Source organism: Diospyros lotus, chromosome 14 (assembly GCF_014633365.1).
Source record: "Diospyros lotus cultivar Yz01 chromosome 14, ASM1463336v1, whole genome shotgun sequence".
Classification (NCBI taxonomy): Eukaryota; Viridiplantae; Streptophyta; class Magnoliopsida; order Ericales; family Ebenaceae; genus Diospyros; species Diospyros lotus.
This window is the reverse complement of record NC_068351.1, coordinates 13947930-13972755: the sequence shown is the minus strand read 5'-3', so window position 1 is coordinate 13972755 and position 24826 is coordinate 13947930. Positions and strand designations below refer to the sequence as shown.

Genomic DNA, 24826 nt, shown 5'->3' with positions numbered 1-24826 from the left:
ATGAACGATGAAGTCGCTGGCAAGAGAAAACTTTGATGATAGTTTCCAATAGTGATGGTTTTGCTAAGTGCTGGCGGTGATTTATTGATTTGGTCAATGAACAAAATAATCACTTAGTAATCAAAGTTTGGTTATACTTTTCTTTTTTGTACATGAGAAACAACTAAAATGTCCAGAAGTGTGAAAAATTTGTATCCACAGCTTTATATTTGTCATGAGATGTTAGTTATCATCTAAGCCACCCTTGAATCTTCCCATGAAAATATCCACACCAAAAAGTGTAAAAAAAGTCAAATTTATAACCTCATATATTTACCCTAAAGTGTTGATCACTGCTAGCCATCATTAAGAATAATGTGAACATAAAACTCATTTAGTATCATTCACCCTTGTTAAAGTACAATTCATCTTACAACATAAAATAAAATAATTTAATCCTGTCACTGTTTAATCCAATACAAAACGCCCCGTTATTGTTTGGCAAAGAAAAACAAAAAGAATTTGTTAGATATCCTGTCTAACATATGTAATACATTAGAGAAGGAGACAGTTGATTTTCCTTTCTTAAAAACTTAATTACTTGGGTCAGTATACTTCAGGGATTCCTTGAAAAAACAAAAATCAATTATTTTCAAGGTTTCTTTGTCCCATTGTTGGAAGTAGAATGTAGAATACCCATAAGTGTCATTTCCTTCTGTTTATTTATTTTTTTGCAAAATGCTTCTATTTAAAAGATTTTTTTTTTGTTTTGTTTGAAATACTAGTAAGAAAGGCAGATCGGTGAAGTCTTGATTTGAGATGATGCAGTTTTAAAGCATGTCTAACTGTTCTTACAGTTTTGAACTAAAATGCAAAGCAACAACAGAAATAACTACAACAACAACGGTGGTAACATACCATAAACAAATTCTGCAAGTGAACAAACACAACAATGCATTGCAGAACTCAAGCAGTCTATTTGTTTTGTGTACATTCTTTTGGATGGACAAGTAAGGGAGAAAACTAGTATCTATATTACACCAAGTCCAGCAGATTAACTGTTCAACCAGATTTACTGTAATAAAAGAGAATTTAGTAAAACTGCATTGTGCGGATTTTCTTTTTCTTCGACATCCAAATTGATGCAAAAGGAAAAACACGAAATAAAGAATCAAATACGTATACCTCTTAGGTGTGTGGTTTGATAAAGTGCAACACAGAACGATTTGTTGGGACCTCTTCAGAGTATGAACACCAATTTGTGGCTTACATGTGTTTCTCATTGTCGACACTAGCCACAAGATCGCATGGCCTGAAAATTTTAGGTCAGTTTTAGAGTCAACGCTGGTGAGCAAAAGAGTTCAAGAAGTACTTAACAAGCAACCAAAAGAGTATCTCCATCACAATTTCAAAATTAATAGAAGACCATGTTTACCAACAAAAGTGAAAAAAATAGGAAATAAGTGCCAGCAACTAAGCAATATAGTATTACCTTATTTTTCTCTTTAAGGAAAAAAAAGCGAAAGAAAAGATAAATAAAAGGAGAAAAAGAAAGTTTGCACTTACCAACATCAGTGGAAAGGAGAATTTCAGCTTAATACAAGCCCAACATTCTTAGTTCAGTGACATGGCTGGGATCAAGTTCTGGAACGTCCTTGTTAGCTTCACGGTCTTCTACCACATACTCCTAACATTACCAAATTAGGAATCAATCAGAAAAGCACAGAATAAATCAACTGGGACTTTAACTATACCAAGGAACTGATAAGGCAAAAGTTTCAGATTTACTGAAACAAGCTCCCTCATTTGAAGCTAATGTAGACCATGAATTCCAGCTATATAGCTAACGCAACTTAGTACTCCATTTAATGTCTGAAAAGTTACCATAAAAGCAAACAGTGTCTAAGAGCGCTATGCAAATTAATTTCATAAAGTTAATGGTCAAAAGGGAAACTTGATGAGTTCTCCGTTGTTCAACAAATGAGTGCTGCACGGTTAAAATATACCAGGAACAGGGTCACCTTATGTGTTTGGTGCAATAATCATCCCTAGGGAGCAACAAGAAGGAAAAGATTGTGACACAGCTTTAACTCAATTTTTTCCTAATAGTTTGGATAACTAGTATGAATAGCTCTTTCTAATGAAGAAATATGGCTTCATTCCCCTTACAGGAGATAGTATCAGCCCCCCATCACACTAAACATGAATAAAGAAGTTGAAACTTTTTTAACGAAATCAAAAATTTAAGAAACCCATTCAGTTGTAGAAAACATTTTTAAATTTTCTGACTCCTATTTTCTATTGAATGATTGAATCTCTTAATTAGAGAACAGAAAACTCAATCTTCTAACTTTTCAACTTCATACTATGAATTGAAAGATATCAAAAAGATGTTTTCTGAACTTTCTGGAAATGAATGCTATTATTTTTTGAAACATAAAATATTAGCGCATGTTTATTGTAAAATTGGAGTTGAAAAATTAGAAAATGCTTTATACAACTAAACAGGCCCTAAAACTCCCACCTAAACTAAGTCAGAATAAAATTCTTCATTCCACGTTACAACATGCATCATGAGAGCATTAAAGAAGCCAGGGAAGAACTGCTCACCGAGCTAGCAGTTCCAGAGGAGAACAGCTGGCCAAGCTGGCAGTTCCCGAGTGGAAAGTGGAAACTGCCGGGCAGTCAGCAGTTTCCATTCAGAAATGGAACTGCTAGGCCAGCGGTTCCCCTTTTAAATGGAAACCAGCTGTGGTTCCATTTTATTAAATGGGAACTGACAGGTCCCAAATCAACAGTTCTTCCCTGCCTTCTTTCTGTCTTAATCTGATCTTTTTGCTTGATGTGGCCTGTGATGTGATGGGAAGAGTCAGAAAAAAATTTAAGATTTTCCTCTGATGTTTTTTCCCACAATAAAGGAAAAGAATTTAAAATTTTACAAGTCCTGCAATTAGGATAAAAAGAAAGTAAAGAAACAAGAATCTCCACCAAGAATTTAAAATTTTACGTTAGCCGAAAGTTAGTCGGATTCAAAATATAAACTCTAGACAAACTATAAAAAATATACTTTTATTATTTATCAAAAACCACTTTCAGATTAGAGTTAAAAAAAAAACCACCGACAACAACAAGAAAAGGAGCGGGTATTAGTGAGTGCAAATGCACGGTATCTTGTTATTTAATCAATGTCTAAGTGACAGCTGCGTGGCTCCTGAGCCTGCAAAAAGAGTGCTCTTCTGAAAAGAAAAAAGAAAAAACAAGATTTGGATGATGGCCCAGGAAGTATGGAGGAGTGTGTGGCACGTCTTAAGAATCCTTCAAGGCCGTGACACTTACTTGGAAGTGTTTATGCTTCTTTTCTTACTTTACCGTAAATCATACTAGATGTACACTCATTTTGTATATCTTGGCCTACATAAAAGGGTATTATGACCAAAATACCCTGCGCTTCATGAGGGATTTTTTTGTCATAATACCCCCTTATGTAGCCCAAGATGTACAAAATGAGTGTACCAATAGCATTTTCCCTTTACCATAGCCCAATTCCTGCAGCTACAGCTAGCCTCAAGGCCATCAACACTTTTATGTTCGAGTACCAATAGACAAGTTTCTACTTCAAAATAAGATGTTTATCTTTATTATTATATTCATTCCACTGTGAGCTGAACTTTTGATAACTATAGAAATTCTGTTAAAATTGTCAATTTGCAGAAATATGGAAAATTATTGAAATCTAAAATGAATAGTAAAAGGAGCAAAATTAACTTCTGAACCTCAAAGTTAACACAAGATATTGCAGAGAAATATGGTTTAAGACACCATGTATATGAAATTACAATATTGCCGACATGGCTATGTATCTAATTTTTATGTAATCATTCCTGTTTTACTGTTCAAAATTATGCAACATTAAAATCTAAGGACCCGTTTGGCAGGGCTTTAATGTTAAGTTTTCAAACAGGAAATGGCACTCTTTACTAGTTTTCATTTTCAAAATTTTATAAACAGAAAATGGCACTCTTTACTTGTTTTGTTTTCAAATTTTTTATTTTGTTTTCATTTTCTTCCCTTACCCTACCCCTCTATCCACCAGCGACCAAGGTCACTGGAGAGTTGTCAGATGTCATTGACTCCCAAACCACCGGGAGGCCATGCCGGCGCCTCTGGTCACTGGTTGAGAAAAAAACTCAACATAAAAACTGAAAACAGACCATAGTTTTCAAGCAACATTTTAAGTTTTCAATATTTTTAAATGAAAATGAAAAATGAATACTAAAAATTAAAACTGAAGAATGAACACAGAAAGCTTTGTCAAAGAGCCCTAAATTACTAAATTATCCCCACCTTGTTAATTGTAAATCTCTTCCAAATCTTTGTACATTTCTGTTTTATCATTTACCAATATCAAATACCCCATGGCTAGTCTTTTTGCCAAATATAAATATTATAAACAACAGGATGCATTGGAAGCAAAGCCAATCTCTGAATATGGAATGCAAAATTTCAACCTAAAGTTGACAGAATACCTCATGTTGCTCCAAGTTTAACAATTTCACATTCATCACTTTTATTGTCTCTCTACAGATTTCCAGTTAATTTGCGCTTCCGGTCATTGACTATGCTTTCTACTTTTAACATAAACAAGGGTTGAGGTACTAAACCTTTGTCAATTCTTGTTTTGCTAAAACATGGTAGTGACGTTCATTGATCCTCTGTCCACAAATTATTGCTATGAAGAAACCATAGAGTAAGCCCACCAAAACAATTGCTAAAACTGCAAAGTTAAACAAAAACAATAGTTGGAATCTTGAACATGTAAAATTTCTTAATGAGAAGGTAAAAGAAATGAAAAATGAAAAACAAATAGACAAGATCATCTCAACTGGGAACAGTTGTGCGCCTTTGCATGGAATAAGCAATTTCAAAATGTTATGGTTAAAAACCGATACAAGAAGCTTACCAGCCATAGTGTAAAACCCATACGGGTGTTCCTCATAACCAAACATCTCTCTCAGTTCCTCTCCATAAAAATTATAGACCAGCACACCCAAGAATGCTACAATCTGTTCAAAATAGTTGATTAGAAATTATCATAGCAACAAAGTAACAAGGAGATACTTTCTACAAATTGTTATCCATGATTACACCATGAAAAAATAGCAGATAAGAAATCAATAAATACCATGCAGCAGTCATAAAATTTGAATGAAGAGGACACGGGTGCTACAAGCACCATGAAAAGCAAATGTAGCTTTTGGTACATGATACGGATTTTGGCATGACAGACAGTAGGAGATTAAGGAGACGGGAAAGTAGCAGAACAATGTAGCATAGACACAGGAAGTGCGACAGACACAACTTGATGTAACATGCTAACACGCAATTTTGAAAAAAGGACATGAATGCAAGTGGCGGTCAAATATTAAGATATATATATTTCTGTCTACAAGGAAAAGCTTTATTACAATATATTGTTAATTGATGATCAACATTGAGACATCTAGATGAACAAAGGAATTTTGAGATCTCCAGAAAGCCGTTCTCCCATAAACAGGCAACAGAAAATACAATAAAGTAAAAAACCCAAGATATAAAACTCTGACTCATCACATCCTATACTCTGCTTCACCAAAATCCCTTCTTGCTTCAAGTGCTGACAAACCATTTCTATGGTAATAATATATTTGTTCTTTCTCAGAAGTAGAATGCATTTCATCAAGAGCAACAAAACCACTCATCAAAGCTGTGTCCAAATTAAACACTCCATTTGCAAGATACAATACAACCTCCAAATATGGAACCCTTTATATCTTAGATCTTTTCAAAGGATAAATTTATTGGAAATTTTAAATACAGAGAATAAAAGAATTTTGTTGTTCCAGCATGATACCCCACTTCACACAAATTTGAATATCAAATTCTTATCTTATGGCAATCTTGTTATTCCACCATGACACCCCACTACACACGAATTTGAATATCAAATTCTTATCTTATGATTTCGTATTTATCATCTATAACTAGAATTGAACCACATTTATTGTCCATAACATAATATTTTATTATCTATAATACAGAGACTGAAAAAAAATAGTTTTCAATTTTCATACTTGATTTTATGCAGAACACAATAATGTATGAAATGTAAAGCCAACAAGAAGGTGGTTTTAAACAGGTTTGATATTTAATCAGTATGGAATAGAAAGACAATATTATAGTCTTTGACTCAATCTTCAAGTTCTTAAGATTTTTGTTTTATTAGTTTTCCCTTTAGATAGGCTACACCTTCTCAGTTGAGACAGTTACCAGAAGCAAAGATGATCAAAGCCAAAAAATCACTGAAACGAAGCCACTAAGATGATAAGACTCTCAAGCTATTACGTGTTGAATGTTCTTCATAATGGTTTTTGTGGCAATGCATTTGCATCTTTTAAGAAATATTACCATCTGAAAACAGGAACAGAGTCCTTGTCTAAAGCCTGCACACAGGACTTATGTTTTATTGCTCTAATTGCATTACATTTTTCCCTTCCCCCCTCCCTCTATCATTTCTATATATGATCATATCTTCTATAAAGTCATTATAACTTATATTCTTAAGAGTCTCTCCCACTAAATTTTTCTTGGTCTTCCTCTACTTCTTTTGTTAAAGACTTGTTCGATTCTAACCACTCTCCTCACGAGAGCCTCTATTGGTCTTCTTCTCACATGATCTATTTAATCATGTTTTAAGCATCATCTTATCTTCATCTCCTTTAAGCTCAATCTTGCACATGTTAGTGCTTTATTGCCTAACATTCAGTGCCATACAACAAAATTTGTCTGAAGCAATTTCTTGTGTTAGTGTTCTTTATAGTTATTTTCTTAACATACATTTGGCACTTGAATAAAGTCATACCAATTTCACGTGATTCCCATTGGTGAATAGAGAAATACTTGACTTGTGCTTAATAACATAAAGTTGTTATAACACTGACTTTTAACAATGGGAGACATTATAACTATTGAATGTTTTAACCATTTCTGAATGTATACTCTTAACTCTAATGATAAAAAGGTCTTAACATGTTATTGTTGTTTCTTTAATTTTTTGAACTCTATGATTCTCTGTTTAGATGTCTTATAGCAGCCTTCTTTGACCAGCATTGGTGAAAAACATTCAGTTAACACAATGTTCAATAAAGTTTTTGACGCCCAATTCCAATTCCACCGTAAAAGTTATGTTAAACTATATAGACACACACATACACACACATATATAGAGAGAGAGAGAGCATTCTGTACTTTCATTTCATGCATGTTTTGTATTTGGCATGACTTTTTTTTCTCTCTCTAAAGTCATGACTTTCTGCAGTTTGAAATTTGTATTCTTTTAAGTTTGGCTCTTCATATGAGGGATTTAGAATTAGCATTCATAACGCATGAGAAATATTTCTCTTTTCAGGATTATTAGTGGAAAAAGGATCTAAACTCCAAGACTAGGATGCTCATGTGAAAACAAACTTGGATGCTTCTAGTTCTCTGTTGCAAAGATGTGTTCAATATTGTTTAAGTAGATTTATGCATATATGAATCTATTCCTTATATTTTTGTGCACATGCAACGCATATAAGCCACAAATTGTGTTAATGTTCATCATACTCTAGCATATCTGTATTCCAACAAACAACAAAACAACATACCAGGCCTTAATCCAACTAGGTGGGGATGAGAAGATGAATTCTAGCTCACCACTCACTTCATATCTTATGTAAGGTCCTTTGTAACTCGTATCGTACCTAAAGTTTCCCACCAAGCATCATGTGAAAAAAAAAAAAAAAAGTTCCCCACCAAGTTTTTTTTTTGGTATTGTTCTATGTCTTTTACTAAAGAATTGTTCCATTCCATCCACTCTTCTCACAAGAGCCTCTATTGGTCTTCTTCTCACATGGCTAAACCATTTTAGTTATGTCTCAAACATCTATTTTCAATATGAGCCATTGTGACCTTATTAAGAATAACCTCATTTTTAGTTTTATCTTTTCTTGTATGTTTGTATATCCATTGTAAAACTAATCTGTGTATCCATTTTTAATTTTAATTTTAATTTTTCTTAGCATATCTGTATTACAACAAACAACAAAACAACACATAGGCCTTAATCCAACTAGGTGGTTGACAATCTCAATTCTAGCTTGTCAATCACTTTTATCTATGATCATATCTTATGTAAGGTCCTTTGTAACTCATATTATACCTAAAGTTTCAAAACAAGTATCATCTAAAAAAAATTTCCCCACCAAGTTTTTCTTGATCTTCTTCTACCTCTTTTACTAAAGAATTGTTCCATTCCATCCACTCTTCTCACAAGAGCCTCTATTGGTTTTTTTCTCACATTACTAAACCATCTTAGTCATGTCTCACACATCTTATTTTCAATATGAGCCACTCTGATCTTATTAAGAATAACTTCATTTTTAATTTTTTTCCCTTTCTTGTATGGTTGTGTATCCATTGTAAAACAAATCTATACCATACAAAAAATTTGGTCTAATAGCCATTTTATAAAATTTCCTTTTAGCTTTCACAGAATCTTTACTATCACAAAACACTAGACACACTATTCAATTTTAATCATCTTGTCCTAATTCTATAGATAATATCCTCATTAATCCCTCCATTTTTTTGGTTGATCGATCCAAGGTATCTTTTCATGGGATGACTTGATCTTCAAGTCTCACTATAGCATTGTCCAACTTATATATTTAAAATCTAACAAAACCTTGACTTAGGGTCTTTTTACTTTTAAGTTGGGTAAAACCAAATAGATATAATCTAAACAATGCTAATTGAAGCCAAAACAAATAGGAACAAAAAATACAAAAAAATCTCATGCCTTAACCATATAAAAAACATATCAAGCCTTAACCAAAATTAACTTTCTTTTATAATTGTATTAAAAAATGCAAAGAGCACTATTATTATCAATTTTATATTTTAAATTCATCCAATCCTTTGCAGTTACTAGTAGTTTAAAAGCCAGATAGATGGCTATTAAACTTGCAGGAAGCAGGTAGTCTGGCTAGTGAGAGGTAAGGTGGCATAACAGAGGAGAGAAGAAGCTGGCAGAGAACAAGAATGGGCATAGATAATTCAATGAATTTGCAAAAACCAGCAGAGAATACCCACACAAGAACAAATACTGCAAAAACTGATTGTCATACCAGCTGAACAATAACAAAAATCAAAGCATGATCCCTCGCGACAAGAAACTGAAATTTTAATCTCAACCACCAGCGATCAGGAGGCACATTTGCACGTAATATAAACACCGCCTTGCACTCTGTACAGTGTGAAAAGGCAAACCCCTCCTGAAATGATAAAATGTGTAATTATTAAGTAGACATCAAGCAGGCTTACCCTATCAATCTTATGTATCCAATCAGTGACTTGGTAAGCTATGTGAATTTTTTTTAATGTTTTCAAAATCATGAATGTTTAAAGGTAAGCATCATTACTGGGTTAAACTATTTCTGTGTCCAATATCCCAAAACAACATTACCAACACATCAGCTTGCAAACCAAAGTACAATCAAGAAGCATCAGAAAACATGAATTTACCTTAGTTGACCTCCAATTATCAAGACATGATCTGTGGACATATTTCTGCGTCCCTTTGCAATGGCATGGTGCAATCAAGTCCTCGCCTGAGAATGTGAAAAAAGAAGCGCCTCAGCCAGAAACAAAGAAAAATCAACAACAAAAAGTACCTCAGTAGTCGTCTCTGTCATACAGGGTTCACCCTTTCAGCAGTACAGACATCCAAAACTTTTCTTTCTCCTTTTCTCTTTTGGGTAAGAAAAAGATAAATGTATATGATCAGATACCAAGGGGAAGGTATAGACCTCCAATATCAAGGCATATCCGACATTGTGGTTGTTCGGCATTCACCAGATTGCAATTTTCATCAACATTAATACTTTGTGAATCATCCACGGAAACAGAACAATCTTTGTCCACAATTCTTATTTCAAATGTAGATGTTGATTCTTCAGATCTCTGCTCATTGTCAGATTGAGACAAGATTGGCTCTGTCTCTGAACTATCTTCTCTCCGCCTATCATTTGATACTAACTGCATTGCGAAAAATATTCAAGCAGCATTAAACTGCAACTTCCATTGCCAAATCTATTATTGCTACCAACCATTTCACCATAAACTAAGGGCCCTGCAATATGAAGAAAACTTGCACCAATCAGGCAATATGACGTTAAGCAAATGCCTTAAAGTCTTATCTGAAAACACATTATGCCTATTACCAACTACCAACACATTGTTCTCAATCATTCATCAACTTTGAAAAGCTTTTTGCTCCAGCAGTTTGGGGTGGCTTTAATGGATTATTGCCCCCTCCCCCATCTAGCCCAAAAGAAAAAAGAGCAATTGGAAGTCAAATCTTCATGTATTTTGGTGCCACCATGCATATAAAAATTGGTTTTGCAGAATAAAGCAAATACATTGAGGCCAAGAAGCAAAAACTTAGTGGTATGATCCACCAACGTCATTGCAGAGTTTTATCAATTCATCATCATCATCATCACAAGCTTTAATCCCACTAGGTGGAGTAGGATAGAAATTCTAGCTCTCCAAATATCCCTATCTATGGTCTTATTTTTTGGGGGTCATTATATCTTCTGCCATGTCTAAGGTTTCCTACCAATTCTTTTTGGTCTTCCACTGCCTCTCTTGCCATGAACTTCTTCCATTCCAGCCACTCTCCTTACAGATGCATCAATCGGTCTTTTTTCACATCTCAAACTATCTTAATCGCATTTCACATATCTCATTTTCACTATATGCTACTCTAACCTTGATAATCATGTTTCTAATCTACCTTTTTTCTTGTGCGGTTGCACATTCACTGCAACATTATCGTCTCAATTATATTCACAATTTGCACGTATTAACATTTGCCGAGCATTACATGCAATACAATAAAGATGATTTTATAGTCATCCAACATAACTTCTTGTTTAGCTTTGTGATTTTATAGTCGCAACGTTTTATCAATTCAATTAAACAATATAGAAAGAAATAAATAAAAACAACAATCAAAGCAACACGGAGTGGGGCTATGTTCCACAGGCACCATGTTGCAACCATGGGAATACAAGGCATGGCAAGTTCTCTTCAAGTATAGCACATATTCCTCCATGTTACAGCGCACATCTCATTATTGCTGAAGGGTCGCAGCCAGCCTTGTCAGGAGATTGAGAGAACACTTACCTTTGCTCCCTTATACCTCTCTTTGAGAGGGGATACTCAACCAGGAAGAATGCACATAATGCATTGTCCTCAACCAAAGGCAATCATCTTGCTAACTCCAAAGCCAATCTCCTCAGCATCTTGTTGACAAGAATCTTCTCAGTGACTACAAAAATGAACCTCCAAGACAACTCTTCTTAAAGTATATGGTATACCCAATTAACTCTTCACACATCTCTTTTAGCAGAGCTCCTTAATGATTCATCTTGTCCCTTGCATCTTGAGTCCCATGGGTCTTAAGTAGAGCCCACGACATTTCCATCTCCTCCACTAGGCATGCTCAAGGACCTACATATTGGAGGTTGGTGCTAAGAGTTTTGCCAATGCACTTGCCATTTGATCCTCTCCTACACTTCGACAATAGGACGGGAATCCACACCTTGGCTAAAGTTAGGAGAGGGACACTATCAGACCAAAGATGTTTTTTTTCCCCTAAAACACTACTGTGCAACCAGTTGAGGTGTCACCTAGCTATACTTAGCAATGATCGTGTAGAAGAGAAATAATTTCTGTTATTTCACAGTTGCTGTAAATTCTTGTTAGAGTACTACTTGTTTGCTAGGTTAGGCTATTGTTAATACACTGTTTAATTGCTGTTGATTTCAGTTAGTCTGTTGTAATCAAGTTGCTCATCTTGCTGCAACTTGAAAGTTATTTGTTAACAAGGATTAGCTGAATATAAATACTCAGCTAATCCTTATTCCTGTTATTGAGAAAGGCATTATTTTTTTTAGGAAAGCTTCTCTCTCTTCCTCTCATGTTTTTCTCTCAGTCTTTCTTCTATTGTCTTTCTTCATTACTGCCTTGAAGCTTTCACTTCAAACAATAATTCTGCAAGTTGCTGGGACCAACAAAATAACTAACAAATTATGTGATTAGGAGTTTTTTAAACTTTATTTTAATGGTTTTTTTTTTTTTTAGTTTCGTTAGAACTTTAGATTATATGATAGAATTGAAGTGGTAATAGGTTACCATATTGGGTAAGCTTAGTTTTAGAAGAGATATGAAGCCTATTAATATTGCTTCTTCATGTATACCAAATTATAATTTTAAGGATGAATAAAAGTTAAATATTTGAGAGAGCTTTGTGCTTTCTCTCTTCTCCTCCTCTTCTTCTTTCTTCCTTTTATCCCCTCTCCCTTTCTGGTTCTCTATCTTTGTTCCTCTGCAGGCTCTTTCCCTTTCTCTTCTTGTTATCCTTTCTTGTTCTTTTATCCAATGATTTTTCTCCTTGTCTATTTCTACATACCCCATACTGTTGCTGTGTCCCCTTCTTCTTCTTATCCTCTCACCCTTCATCTCGTCACCTTCCATTGTTATTGTTTCCACGTTGTCTTCTCTTTCTTTAACTCTTTTTCTTTCACTGGTTTCTATAGCACCAACAGATCTCATATTCTGCAGTGTCTTCAATTATGCTAGCTTTGTTAATTCTGTTAGATTGTTATTTCAAGCTACATCACCATTGGCCAAAGCAATGATGCCACCCATCTCTATCACTGCCACCTCAGCTCAGGCTAGCATATCTAGCAAAGCTCTAAGCCATAGTACTGCTTCGGTAGCTGTGACGATAGAAGTTGAGGGCTTAGCTATTCTTTCCTTTTCCTGGAAAGTTGCTGGGAAGAGGGTCTTATTCCCTTTATGGCAAAGGGACTGAGTCGTACCCTGATTTCACTATTAGGCTTTTGTTTGCTCACCATCAATTAAAACTCTACTGAACAGCAAGTCTTTTGTGAAAGATAGAAGAAGAGAAGAATTGGGGGAGAAAATGAGAGAAGAAGAAGAAGTTTGAGATGATAAGATGACCCGAGAAAGAGAAAAGAAATTCAAGGAGAGAGAATCATATTCAACTTCAATCAAAAACCGTAATTTCTAATTACATCATAAGCCTATTTATAGGCTGAAATCCTAACTAAAAGTTAATTAACGTAACTACAATTATCTGAACAAAATAAATAAAAAATAATACCTAAAAATCAAATTTTAAATTTCAAAAGTCAAATAAAACCCGAATACTAATATCCTAATTGCTCATCATGATTGCAAGGTTAGACTCTCTCTCTTGCAGCTACTCTGGTTCTTCCGTTCCCTCTCTCAGAAATCTTTAGAGCACCTTGATGCCTTCCATTACTTCCCAGATTTGCTTATCTCAGTCACTCTAGCAGAAGCATCTCTGGTACTCTCACCCTCACTCAATAAGTATGCCCCAAATTTGCAGCTAAATGAAATTCAGCAGTAAAAGTTGCATCTAACAACATATCACCCTAACACAAACAAAACCAATATAATTAGAAAACAATAAAAAAAAAAAAAAAAAAACAAGAAAAATGGCATCAACCTTGCAATGGAAGTCAAATCCTAATTCTTTTTGAAAGTGTAAGTAATCGGTTTCAGCTTGCTCAATCAACTGATGGTGGAAGTTATTGATTTGCCTCTCCAGACTTCATCCTATTTCTGGAATAAAAATAAAATAGAATAGCATTTAGAGGGGTCCACTACAGATATTGCATTTCTTTATTGCTTCCACCTTCTTGCAACAGATCTTAACTTCAACCCAAATTGTCGAGTGATGGGCCTGAAACTTGGTTTTCATAAAAGAACAACTTATTGAAATTGGATTTGGTTTTCACTATCATTTCCTTAAAAGAAAATAAAAAAGAACATAACTACGGGATAAAGTCAAATGGCCAAAGACTCGTTGTAGCTTTGCAAGTGAAGGGAGGTTAATTGGTGCAGCACATTTTCTAACAGAGACAAAATTCCAAGACTTAACAGATGCCTAGAACTACACAACTGGGCAAAAAAGAGCAAATCACGTCTATAGAATCGAATAAACATCCAGCATTACAGATAAGAATCTCGGTTGATACGAGAGAAGTCGTAAAACATTCGCGCACTCCACTAAAAATCATAAAGAAAACACTTCAATTATCAACAGAACATTGAATTCATAAATCAAAGATTCAGATTCTTGAATACAATCAAGACTCGGAAGGTCCACAGGCGAATAGGGATAGGTGCACGAATCGTATTCACAATTAGCGAGACTGATCAAATCATACAAAATTGACCTGGTTTTCAACGATGCTTGACGATCCTCCAGAGATTCGAACAACACATACATTGCCACTCGGATGATTGGGCGAATTGGAATCAGGTCGACTCGAATTCTAGCTTTTAGGGCTCGCGATGGCTTTTATCAGAATGGTTCGATGTTTCAAGAGAGAGAGAGAGAGAGAGGGGGGGGGGGGGTGTAGTTCACCGGCCAGAGCTAGACTTGGGACCGACCGGAAAAATTATTTAAATAGTATTAGCCTATTGATATTCATTATTATTATTATTAATTACTAAGTTGGGTGACAGGATGGTTACTGGCACTAAATAACTGTCCAGTGATGAAGCTCCACCTTAGTTTTCCCCGCCCTCAAATTGTGTTGGGCTGTTCGGAAGTTTTAGGTAACCTCCACTGTCACCCTAAACGGGGAGTTTTGCGTGGTGAGCGCTGCTAACCGCGGTTTGGACTTGATCTCTGCGTTGACCTTTCCCGCTGGCATATGCAATCAGATTAAAATACGTAAAACGTTGGTGTTAATGACGCCGGTCACGCGTTATCCTATGGATGCGTATTGGGTAAGGTTAATTAACGTTGGTCTTGGCTATCTTATTTTGTTCTTTTTAGTATTTAAGGAATTTTATCAGTTAGTAGTAAATATATTGTATGTATTTTACTAACGGACAAGATTAGTTGGGTGCTAAGCAACGAGTCCCCACAAGAGAGGGCATCAAAGATTAGTTGGGTGTTGAAAATAATATATAATTTTTATAATTTATTTAAAAATAAAATATATTAAAAATAACTTAATGCTTATGATGTTTATAGGGTTTGTTTGGTATTGTTGCATTATGTTATATTATATTTTGTTGCGTTGCATTGTGAAAATAACGTTAATAAAGTAGTGTTTGATAATTGAGTTCGATGTTGTAATTATTAATGTTAAAAACAAGTAAATAATATATTAAAAAAATATAACATAATTAACTAGATTATGTTATATTTGAAAATAGGTATACCAAACAACCCTACACTATAACTAGATTATACGTTATTTTATACAAATTTTGACCAAAGACTAACTATAAAATAATCTGAATTTTCAGACCAATTCATATTAACACAAATTAAACCAACCTATTAAAATACTAAATTAAATTCAAGCTGGATTGAGTTGGTTTAGATTTCAAAATTTGTACCATTGTATCAAAATTTTTTGGGTCAAAGCCACTGAAATATTAATATCTAGAAAATTGTTTTAATATAAACTTTAAAACACACACAAACATACTAATAAATAATAAAAAAAAAATTCTCTTAGAACACAAGTTAAGTAATTGAGTTATGATAAATTAGGATTCGCACCAGTAAATCGTGCGTTCGATTCCTTACCTTGTATAGTGAGACAAAATTTTCATTTGTAATTTATTTTCTCTACCAAAATCAAGGACACGAGGGATGAGAGATCGTGTAAGGATGGTAATTTAAATTTTTTATATTATCTATATAATTGAATTGAATTAGATAGAGAATCCAATGTCAATTAGGGCCTTAAAAATATCAAGTATCAAACCTAATTAATAAAAAAATTCAAACGACACAATCGAATTAAGAGACTACCTGGAATCATCACTGCCCCACTACCACATAACCCTTAAGGTTTTTTTATTTTTGAATAAGCTTTAGTAGAACCTAGTGTCACTTCTATAATCTTATCCATAATCGGGTCACGTGATCTAACGTAGCATCAAGAAAAATACAAAGAATTTAGGAAAAAATATTCAATAGAGTGATAATATAATAGAATCTAAATGTGGGGTCCTGTCCAATGGGCCCATTGAAGAAAAAAATTGATAATTACTATTATAATAATAATAATTATTATTTTTATTATTATTATTATTAAGTGCCGTGTTGAAATTGAAATCAGAGAAAGAAGAATTGAGAATGACAGCGAGAAGCTGAATGGCCCACATAAACAAAAGAAAAGGAGTTTTTTATTTTAAAATTTTTTGGCCAAGACGAAGGAGTGATTTCAGTTTCGTTTGTGATGAAATTTTAGTATATTGGTGTATTTATCGAGTTCTATAAAGTAAATATTTTTTTATCGTTATTTTAACTCCTTTTATAAATTTTTCATATATGTTATTTGGTTAGATTTGTGAGTTTTTCCTTGACGTGGATGACTCGTGTTTGTAATTTTTATTCCCTACATCGAGATTAATTTTTAGGATAAATTATATGAAATCTCCTGCATTTAAGGTCATGTATAACTTAATTTCTGTATTAATTGTGATTCTTGATTTATTGTTGGTATTTCTTTTAGCAAGTGGTGTTAGGGACAAATTATAGAATTTTTTACCTTTTATTAAATATGAAAGCTAATACAACTAGAATGTGAAAAATTATTATTTATTAGTATTTGTAATTGAGAAGCCAGGAAATAAAACTAATAAAAAATAAATTTTGTTTTATCGACAAGTTTGAAAGTACATCGGATAATGATGTTTTGAATTATGTTAATAGAAAGACACATATTTGCACCTTGTGGAGAAAGTTTGGGGAATAAATAAATAAACTATCTCTAATCAACCAGGTGATGTCTTTGAGGTACCATAATATAACTATTATAACCAATCATTTGAATACATTCAAGGAATTATTAATCAATTGATTAGAATGGAAATTAAGTTTGATGATGGGATATAAGGATTATGGCTGGTTGGTATTTTTTGGAACTCACGAAAAATCTTATGAACATCTTTTGTCAATGATGTGTCATAATATTATATTTAAATGACATCTAGTAAGCGTTTAAATATATTCTATATATCTTTGTATATATTAATGAGGTAAGATTTTTTATCATTTACTACTATTCAGTTTGTTAAATGATTGAGTCCTTCAATTTTTTATTTGAAATTTTTATTCTTAAGGTATTATGAACATGTGACAAAATTCTCTATTAACAGAATTTCTTAAATATTCTTAGTCCTTAGATTATTTGGATAAAGACTTTGATTAATCGATTATGGACTAGCACGTAGTTTACTATCTTGATTAGTATAAGATACTAATAATTAAGAATAGTAAGTCACATATTACATAGCAAGTAATGCTTATAGTAAACTCGTGAGTGATTATTGGATAACAACGCATTGAACATGGTATCGATGATTGATCACATAGCATAGTTAGTGATGGATCAGAATATGTCATTAAGGGTTAATGACATCGTTTGTTAAGTGTTAATAAACCGAATGCAACTATGTGTGGGACCATGCAAGTCAAAACTATCGACTGCTTCTATAAGTGGTCGACTAGTTTTTCCTATTGTTGGGAGAAAATGTCGATAGTTTAAGGGGATAGTTGACTGTTTTTCCAACTCTTTGAAAAAATGGTTGAACAACTCGAGTGAAACGACTGACTGTTTTTACTGCCTCTGCTTGGTTTAGTGGCTTACACATGTCATTTTGGTGATTATCCTTTGTGTGACACATGGAGGCTCATAGAAGGACCTAATTTGATGCAAAAATTAGGAGTTTGAAGGAATAATTGGAGCTGAACTTTGGCTCATTCCTCTTAGTTGCTCTATGCTTCTTCTTTGTTTTTGCTCATTATCTACTTCTTTTGCTACAAGTGGCCCAAATGTTGAGCCGAGAAATTTTGAACAGTTCGGGAGAATTTAACGGGTGCAAATGACTTAAGTGGTTTTTAACTAGCATGGGATAAGCACTATGAGTTGATATTGAAAGGCTTGTTAGGTGTGGACAAATTAGGCCCTCCACAGTTTAAGAATGACACATCAGTGTAGAAATAGTTTCTACACTCACTTAACATTAGGTTTTCAGGCACGCATTTATTGTATTACATGTCATGTAGCTTAAATACTCAAGTTGTGTATGGTTTGTGTGGAATCCCGCTTTCTCTATGTAACTTTGATGGGAAAAAGTTTTAAAATCACACACACATGACTATTCCAACAATGGTGTCAAAGTCTCACATTGGTATTTAATGCATATACAAGTGTGTTTGTATCAAGTTACAGTCAATTGTGTGTAGGGTTTTAAAACTTTCAACAATTTTAAAGGAAAAGTCAATCATTTCTTATTACATAAAATTTGTCAACTTGGTTGCTTTATTAGGTTGGATATTTTCATCAAAAAACAAAATCAGTTGACAGTTCTAGGTAAACAATCAACAGTTTTACAAAGCACAAAAATGGTCGACAGTTTTATTGTAACCTATCGATCATTTTTTACTATATTACATAATAACATGATATTATGTGCTAAGTGTTATTGGTTGTGTAGTAAATACATTGAATAATAACATATGTGTGTTAAGCATGAGATGTCGGGTGCCAAAAGGTTAATTCTTGACATGAGCATGGATGTTTTTAAACTTAGACATCCGAATGATTTGATTTGATCAAGCGGGATGAACATGGGCGTGGTTCTAAATGAATGAATGTTACATGGGCTTTATATTAATTTGATTAATATGTAATTATTCTTTCATTTGGTATGTAAATATGACATAAGCCCTAGTAGTTTATTTTAGTCTTTGTTTTACAATTGTTGTAAATAAAAATGAGTATCAAAGAGTTGATGAAGAAGACATCAAAAGTTGATGAATTTTTTAATTAAGAAGCTGCAAGGTCAAGAGGAATCCAAGTCACATGAGTTATAGCATAAAAGCGTGGATTAAATCTTGAGGCTCAGTTTTAATATGCGCTCAAGTTCATGATCATTCTATTTTAATTATTTGTTTATTCATTCATTTTATCTTGCATGTAATGTGTGATGGAATGAATGGATGTTTTTGACAAGACCATTTATAACAGCTCTGAAAATCTTCCCATATGTAAATTAATATTAGATTTAAATGGTGAATCTAATTTATCATCGGCTTCCATTGTCATAGGAGTTCATCAGTCTGATTGTATGTATCCAATAACTAAAATATGAATGTGTATTTCATGAAATATTGTTTGATTTCTCCTATTTTGAATCATATGATGTGGTGTTTAACGGTTTTCATTCAACCAAAAACTAAAATGTGAGGAATGGTGATGTCAACCATTACACTTAGCTGAGACAATGAGTGAGATTTAACTAGTTCATCAAGTCAAAAACTAAAATGTGAGATTTATGATGGATTAGAATCCAAAGATGGAGATTCACATATGATGTCGTGGCAAGTTGTTGCCTACTCAAAACTAAAATATGAGAGGTATTCATATGAAAGAAAATTCGATCAAGTGCTATTAGATCCTAACGGATCACCTTTTCTGCTTAGGAAGTGCAGAATTCGATAAATTTAGTAGGAGTAATCGTTTAGTTTAAAATCCTTAATTAAATGATATTTTTATAAAGATACATCTACTAACATATCTATTTATTTTTTACAATACAAATAGTAGGCAATATGAATTCGTTGACATGTTTTTCTAATAGGCTTACTGGCTCAAAATTTTCTGATTGATTTCAAAATTTAAAAATAATTCTCAGTATGGAAAAAATCAACCATGTCTTATACCTTTGTCCTCTTAAATCTTTACTTGAGGATGTGACTAATGAAGAGAGAGTCACTTGGGAGAGTTTAAAAAATCATGACTTGCGAGCTCGTAAGTATATTCTCGCCTCGATGTCTAATGACTTGCAGCGTTAGCATGAAAATTTGCCAAAAATTGCAAGCATGATTCGTAATTAGTTTGATATAAGATATCGAAGAAACTATTTCGGGCTTGTCAAAACATCTCAAGGAGATGGAAAGATTGTTGAGATGGTGATCGAGCGGCATCAAAAGGGTTTGATGTTATTTGATTGCTATTAGTGTAATATCCCAAAAATAATAGGGATAATTATATAATTAAAATAATAATAAACTAATAAATTAAATTAATTAAATTAATGTTTTAAATTTGAGGCGGTGCGCGTGTGTTAGTGTGCTGTGCATCAAAAGAAATTGAAGCTTCTTGAAGCTTCTGGCCGAGTGAAGAAGAAACAGAGAGTGAGCAGAGGAGTAGAGAGTGAGAGGTGGAGATTGGGAGAAGGCAAGAGAGCTGATGCGAGTGAGAGAGCTAGGCCAAGAGGGAGAGATCGATCGAGGGAGGGAGAAAGAGAGATCGATCGAGGGAGGGAGAAGGAGATGGCGGCCATGGGAGGCTGGCCAAGCTTCGCTCGGCCATGGCAGCCGAGCAACCAGCAGCGTCGGCTATGGCGGTTGCAGCGAGCGCGGTGGAGGAAGCCAGGCGCGATGGCAGCCGGTGTCCGGCCAGAGGCGAGCGGCGAGGGCGGAGCTGGCCGAGGCAGCGGCTGGGGCAGCGTCGGCCATGGCCGCAACGCGCGCAGGTGCAGGGGAGGCAGCGCGGAAGAAGAAGAAGGCAGCAGCTGTGGGGAAGAAAGGAAGAAGAAGGAGAAGAAGAAAGGAAGAAGAAGAAAAGAAAGAAGAAAAGGAAGAAGAAAGAGAAGAGGAAAGGAAAGAAGAAGAGAAGAAGGAGAAGGAGAAGGCGCTGGAGCAGTGGGCGCGGAAGAAGAAGAAGAAGAAGAAGAAGAAGAAGAAAAGGAGAAGAAAAAGAAGAAAATAAAAGAAGAGGAAAAATAAGGGATTTTGGGATTTTTTGGCAAAGGAAGTGATCAGGTACGTGGGTAAAAATTAGTCGAAGCATGTCATGTTTAAATTATAAATTTTTCGCGATTAAAATTAATTAATTTGAGTCCCGGTTGTGTTATTTGCTAGGAAATGATTTAATTTGCATCGGGAGCTCGAGTGAGGTCGAAATCAGCTGATTTCAGGCAAGTTCCTAATGCTTTCCTCGTATTCTTTAATTCCCGTGAGAAACCCTGTGATTTCTCGTATTTTATACCCTCCCTTCGTCTGTTTCGACTCGTTTATTAATTATGGAATTTGGAGTCGTTTGATTTAAATTTAATTTATTAAGCTGGCTTTATTAGCGTGATTTAATTTAAAATAAATATGAGACTCGTTGAGATATTAATTGTGGTGCGCTTACGAGGGATTTTAGACGGTTAAATTATTTATATTACACGGTAGATTTATTTAATTAAGCTGCGATTTTATTTATTGCCAGCGAACGTTTTACTTCGCAGCGGGAGTGCAAGAAAGAGAAGAAACGGTCGTGTAAAGGCAAGCTCTTAACCCTCACTTCCTGATCTTTAATTCCCGTGGAAGACCCCGTGATTTTCTATATTTTATCACCTCCCTTACTTTAATTCGGCACCTTGCCTTATTGGTTGAACTATTATTCATTTGTTTTAATTTAAATTAAATCCGATACTTCTATAATTTATTCGTTGTGAGCCTACGGGGGTTTGTACCACCCCCATTCCTTTCGGGAATGATGCTGAACCAGTTTGGGGAACTAGGTTTCTAGTCGTGCGGGTTTTATTTACGGTTTTTCTCGGATTTACTTATGATTTGGTTAGAGCTATTGAGCAGTGGGGCAGGGGTCAACCGTTTGGTGATGTTGGGGTAGACTATGGTACGGCCCTGATGTGGACCGTCGGGTGGACACCCCTAGTCACTGGCCGTTGACCGGTGCCGGGCACTGCTGACTAGCTCTGCCGGTATGTGATTTACTGCATGATTAGATACATTGTATTACTGTTCATGATTTGATATGCACATGGGTACGGGATGCATATTGGGATATCCATTTATTGAGAATGCTTGGACACGGACATTCTAGTTTGGTTAGGTTGCATCCAGCGCGAGCATATGCATGGCGTGTGGTTTACTATGTGGGCGGAGCATGGCCTGATGCCTGGATGTATGGGCGCCTTGTATCACGTTGATGCTCATTACGCCATTGCATTCTTATGTGCATTGCATGGATACTGGTAGTATTTAGTTCTCGGACGGGAGTACCGTTCCGAGGGAGCCTTTGGCTCGGTTGTCGGGAGTACCGACGGATACAGGTGACGGGAGTACCGGCCTGGGACAGCGCGCGCAGGTTTGTGGAGACATTTGTTGCCTTTTAGGGCAGCGGCAGGTTGGTATGGGACTTGGGTGCCAAGTGTCTTATGTGGGCCCCAAGGACCGGTATGTGCTTTTATTATGCTATTGAGCTATTGTGTTGTAGCGTCTCATGGCTTGTGTGTACCTGGGGGTTTATTCTGGGGTGAGATTTCTGGTTTTGTGTAGCCTTCGGCCTTTTCTTCCTTATGCTTGCTGAGTCTCTCGACTCACCTTGCTTTCCATCATTCCAGGTAGTGGCGGCGTGGGCCATGGCAAGGGAGTCAGCTTTAACGGCAGAGTCGGTGTGGTGTACAGGCAGTCTCGTCAATCCCTATCCACTCTGATGTCTAAGTAGAATTTACTCTATTATTTCGTATTGTGCCAGGTGTTTTCTCGAGTCTTGTGTGTGTCGGCACAGGAGTTTGTGTTTATTTATTTATCTTGTGACCGCTGTGTTAGCGGGGTACCCATAGTGCATGCATGTCTTGAGCTTTGCTTCTGCTGTTCTTATTTTCGTGTATGCATGCCGGGGTGGTCTTTGTCTCTGTGTTTATTACTTTTCTCCTCCCGTAGGCGCTCCCGTTCGGGTAGTCCTGGTGGTTGGGGATATCCGGGCGGGGGTGCTTACAATTAGGTAGTAAACTTAGAAAGTCACACACATCGTAAAGCATGGTGTATAAAATCAAAACTATGCACCTATTGTATTCTTAATATCATTAATAATTAATGATGGGCCTGAATATGTCATTAAGGATTAATGACAAACTTCATTAAATGTTAATAAACTGGATGTAGCTATATGTGGGACCATGTAGAATGCAAGTTGAAATTGTCGACTGCTTTTGTAAGCGATTGACTAGATTTTCCAATTATTGGGAAAATGGTTGACAATATAGTATAGGCAATCAACCATTTTTCTAAATAATTGGAAAATCGATCGATAGTTTGAGCAAAATGATCGACTGTTTTTGTCACTTTTGCTTGGTTTAATAGTTTACGCATGTTATTTTTGTGGCTGATTTTGGGGAGACGTGTGGAGGCAATTGGTGGATCAAATTTAAGGCAGAAATTGGGAGTATTAGAGATAAAGATGAGAGATTTGGAGACTTGTCTTATTCCTCTTACATGTTATGTTTTTTTTCTCAGCTTTTACTCCTTGTTTACTATATTGTTGCTAGTGGCTCAAATGTTGAGTTAGGAAATTTTAAATAGACTGGAAGAATCTGACGAGTGTGAGTGACTCAACGTTCTTCAGCTAGCATAAGATGAGGATTACGAGTTAATACCGAAATGCTTGCTAAGTGTGGACGGACTAGACCTTTCATAGTTTGAGAATGATACGTTCTCAGTGTAGAAATAATTTCTACATCTACCTGACATTAAGCTTTCACTTACATTTTTATTATATTAGATATGATGTAATATCACGTTGTTTAAATACCCAAACTACATATGATTTGTGTAGAACTCCGTTGTGTATCTTTGTTGCAAAAATTTTAAAATTTCACACATAGCCATGTGACTAATTCATCAAATATATCCTCTTATACTCTAATTCAAAAGTGAGAAGCCACATTCACCTTTGAGTGCAATATTATTTAGCTTCCTTGAGTACTTTTATTTGTAAAAACTCCTAACTTGTTAAGTTGAAAAATTAGTGCTCGAGCCATAAAAGACATACTATAAAGTTTCTAACTGCTTTTGGGAAAAGTTGTGTACATGTTCTAGCTTAGCCTTGTAAAAGCTAATATAGTAAATGGTTGAAGATTCTTAACAAGGAGTTAAGATAGTAGAATAGATAGTTGGGGCCGAACCATTATAAAATACTATATACTATATTATTAATTTATTTTATTTCTCAAGTTTTTATTTTAGGATGAACTCAATTCACCTTCTCTCTTAAGTTAATTATTTTTCAGAATGTGTCAAAAATGAAACAAATACAGATTAAAAAGATCCATATTGATAACAATTCCAAGGGAGAAGTTTGCATTTTGTTGTTCTGTAGCTATGACGACTACTTCTCTTTATAGGTGTGAGGGGAAGAATTATTGAGTGGGGTCATGGTTATTGGGGTCCATTGAAAATAAAAGTAATATTTTTTTATTATAAAGTGTTGTGTGTGTGCAAGTAGGGTTAGAATATAAAATTTGAAATTGAAAGCAAATAAGAGGAATTGAGAATGATAGGAGATTGACGTGAAGAAGTATAAGGAAAAAAAAAAAAAGAATTTTTGATTTTGAAAACTTCTAGCCAAGATCTAGCAGTGATTTTAGTGTTAATCTTAAAGGAAATTTTAGTATGTTGATATGCTCATTGAGTTCTACAAAGTCAATGTTTTTTTATCATCATTTTAACTCTTTTTGAATATTTTTCACATATATTGTTTAGTTAGATTTCTTAGTTTTTATTTTGTGTAGATGCTACAAATTTAACTTTTGAGATTTGATTGTCAATATACTATTTTAGTTGAGCTAGAAAAACTTTTGAAATTTGTCCATTATTTTTTAT

General features: G+C 34.7%; 1 protein-coding gene across 3 annotated transcripts; it reads right to left on the bottom strand.

The window, feature by feature from the left end:
* Positions 1–916: 916 nt before the first annotated feature.
* On the bottom strand, positions 917–14519 carry LOC127790294 (uncharacterized). 3 transcript variants are annotated; one of them, XM_052319722.1, is made up of 9 exons: positions 14352–14516; positions 13619–13734; positions 9864–10186; positions 9580–9665; positions 9183–9329; positions 4940–5042; positions 4641–4753; positions 1546–1666; positions 917–1291 (listed from the first exon to the last, which is right to left on the bottom strand). In XM_052319722.1, exons 3-8 carry the CDS (start codon positions 10096–10098, stop codon positions 1574–1576), a joined length of 777 nt encoding a protein of 258 aa, XP_052175682.1. In that variant the 5' UTR covers positions 10099–10186; positions 13619–13734; positions 14352–14516; the 3' UTR covers positions 917–1291; positions 1546–1573. The 3 variants fall into 3 exon arrangements, with proteins under 3 accessions (XP_052175682.1, XP_052175681.1, XP_052175680.1); XM_052319721.1 differs by lacking the exon at positions 13619–13734 and adding an exon at positions 10278–10377; XM_052319720.1 differs by lacking the exon at positions 13619–13734 and having other exon boundaries at positions 14352–14519.
* Positions 14520–24826: the final 10307 nt, after the last annotated feature.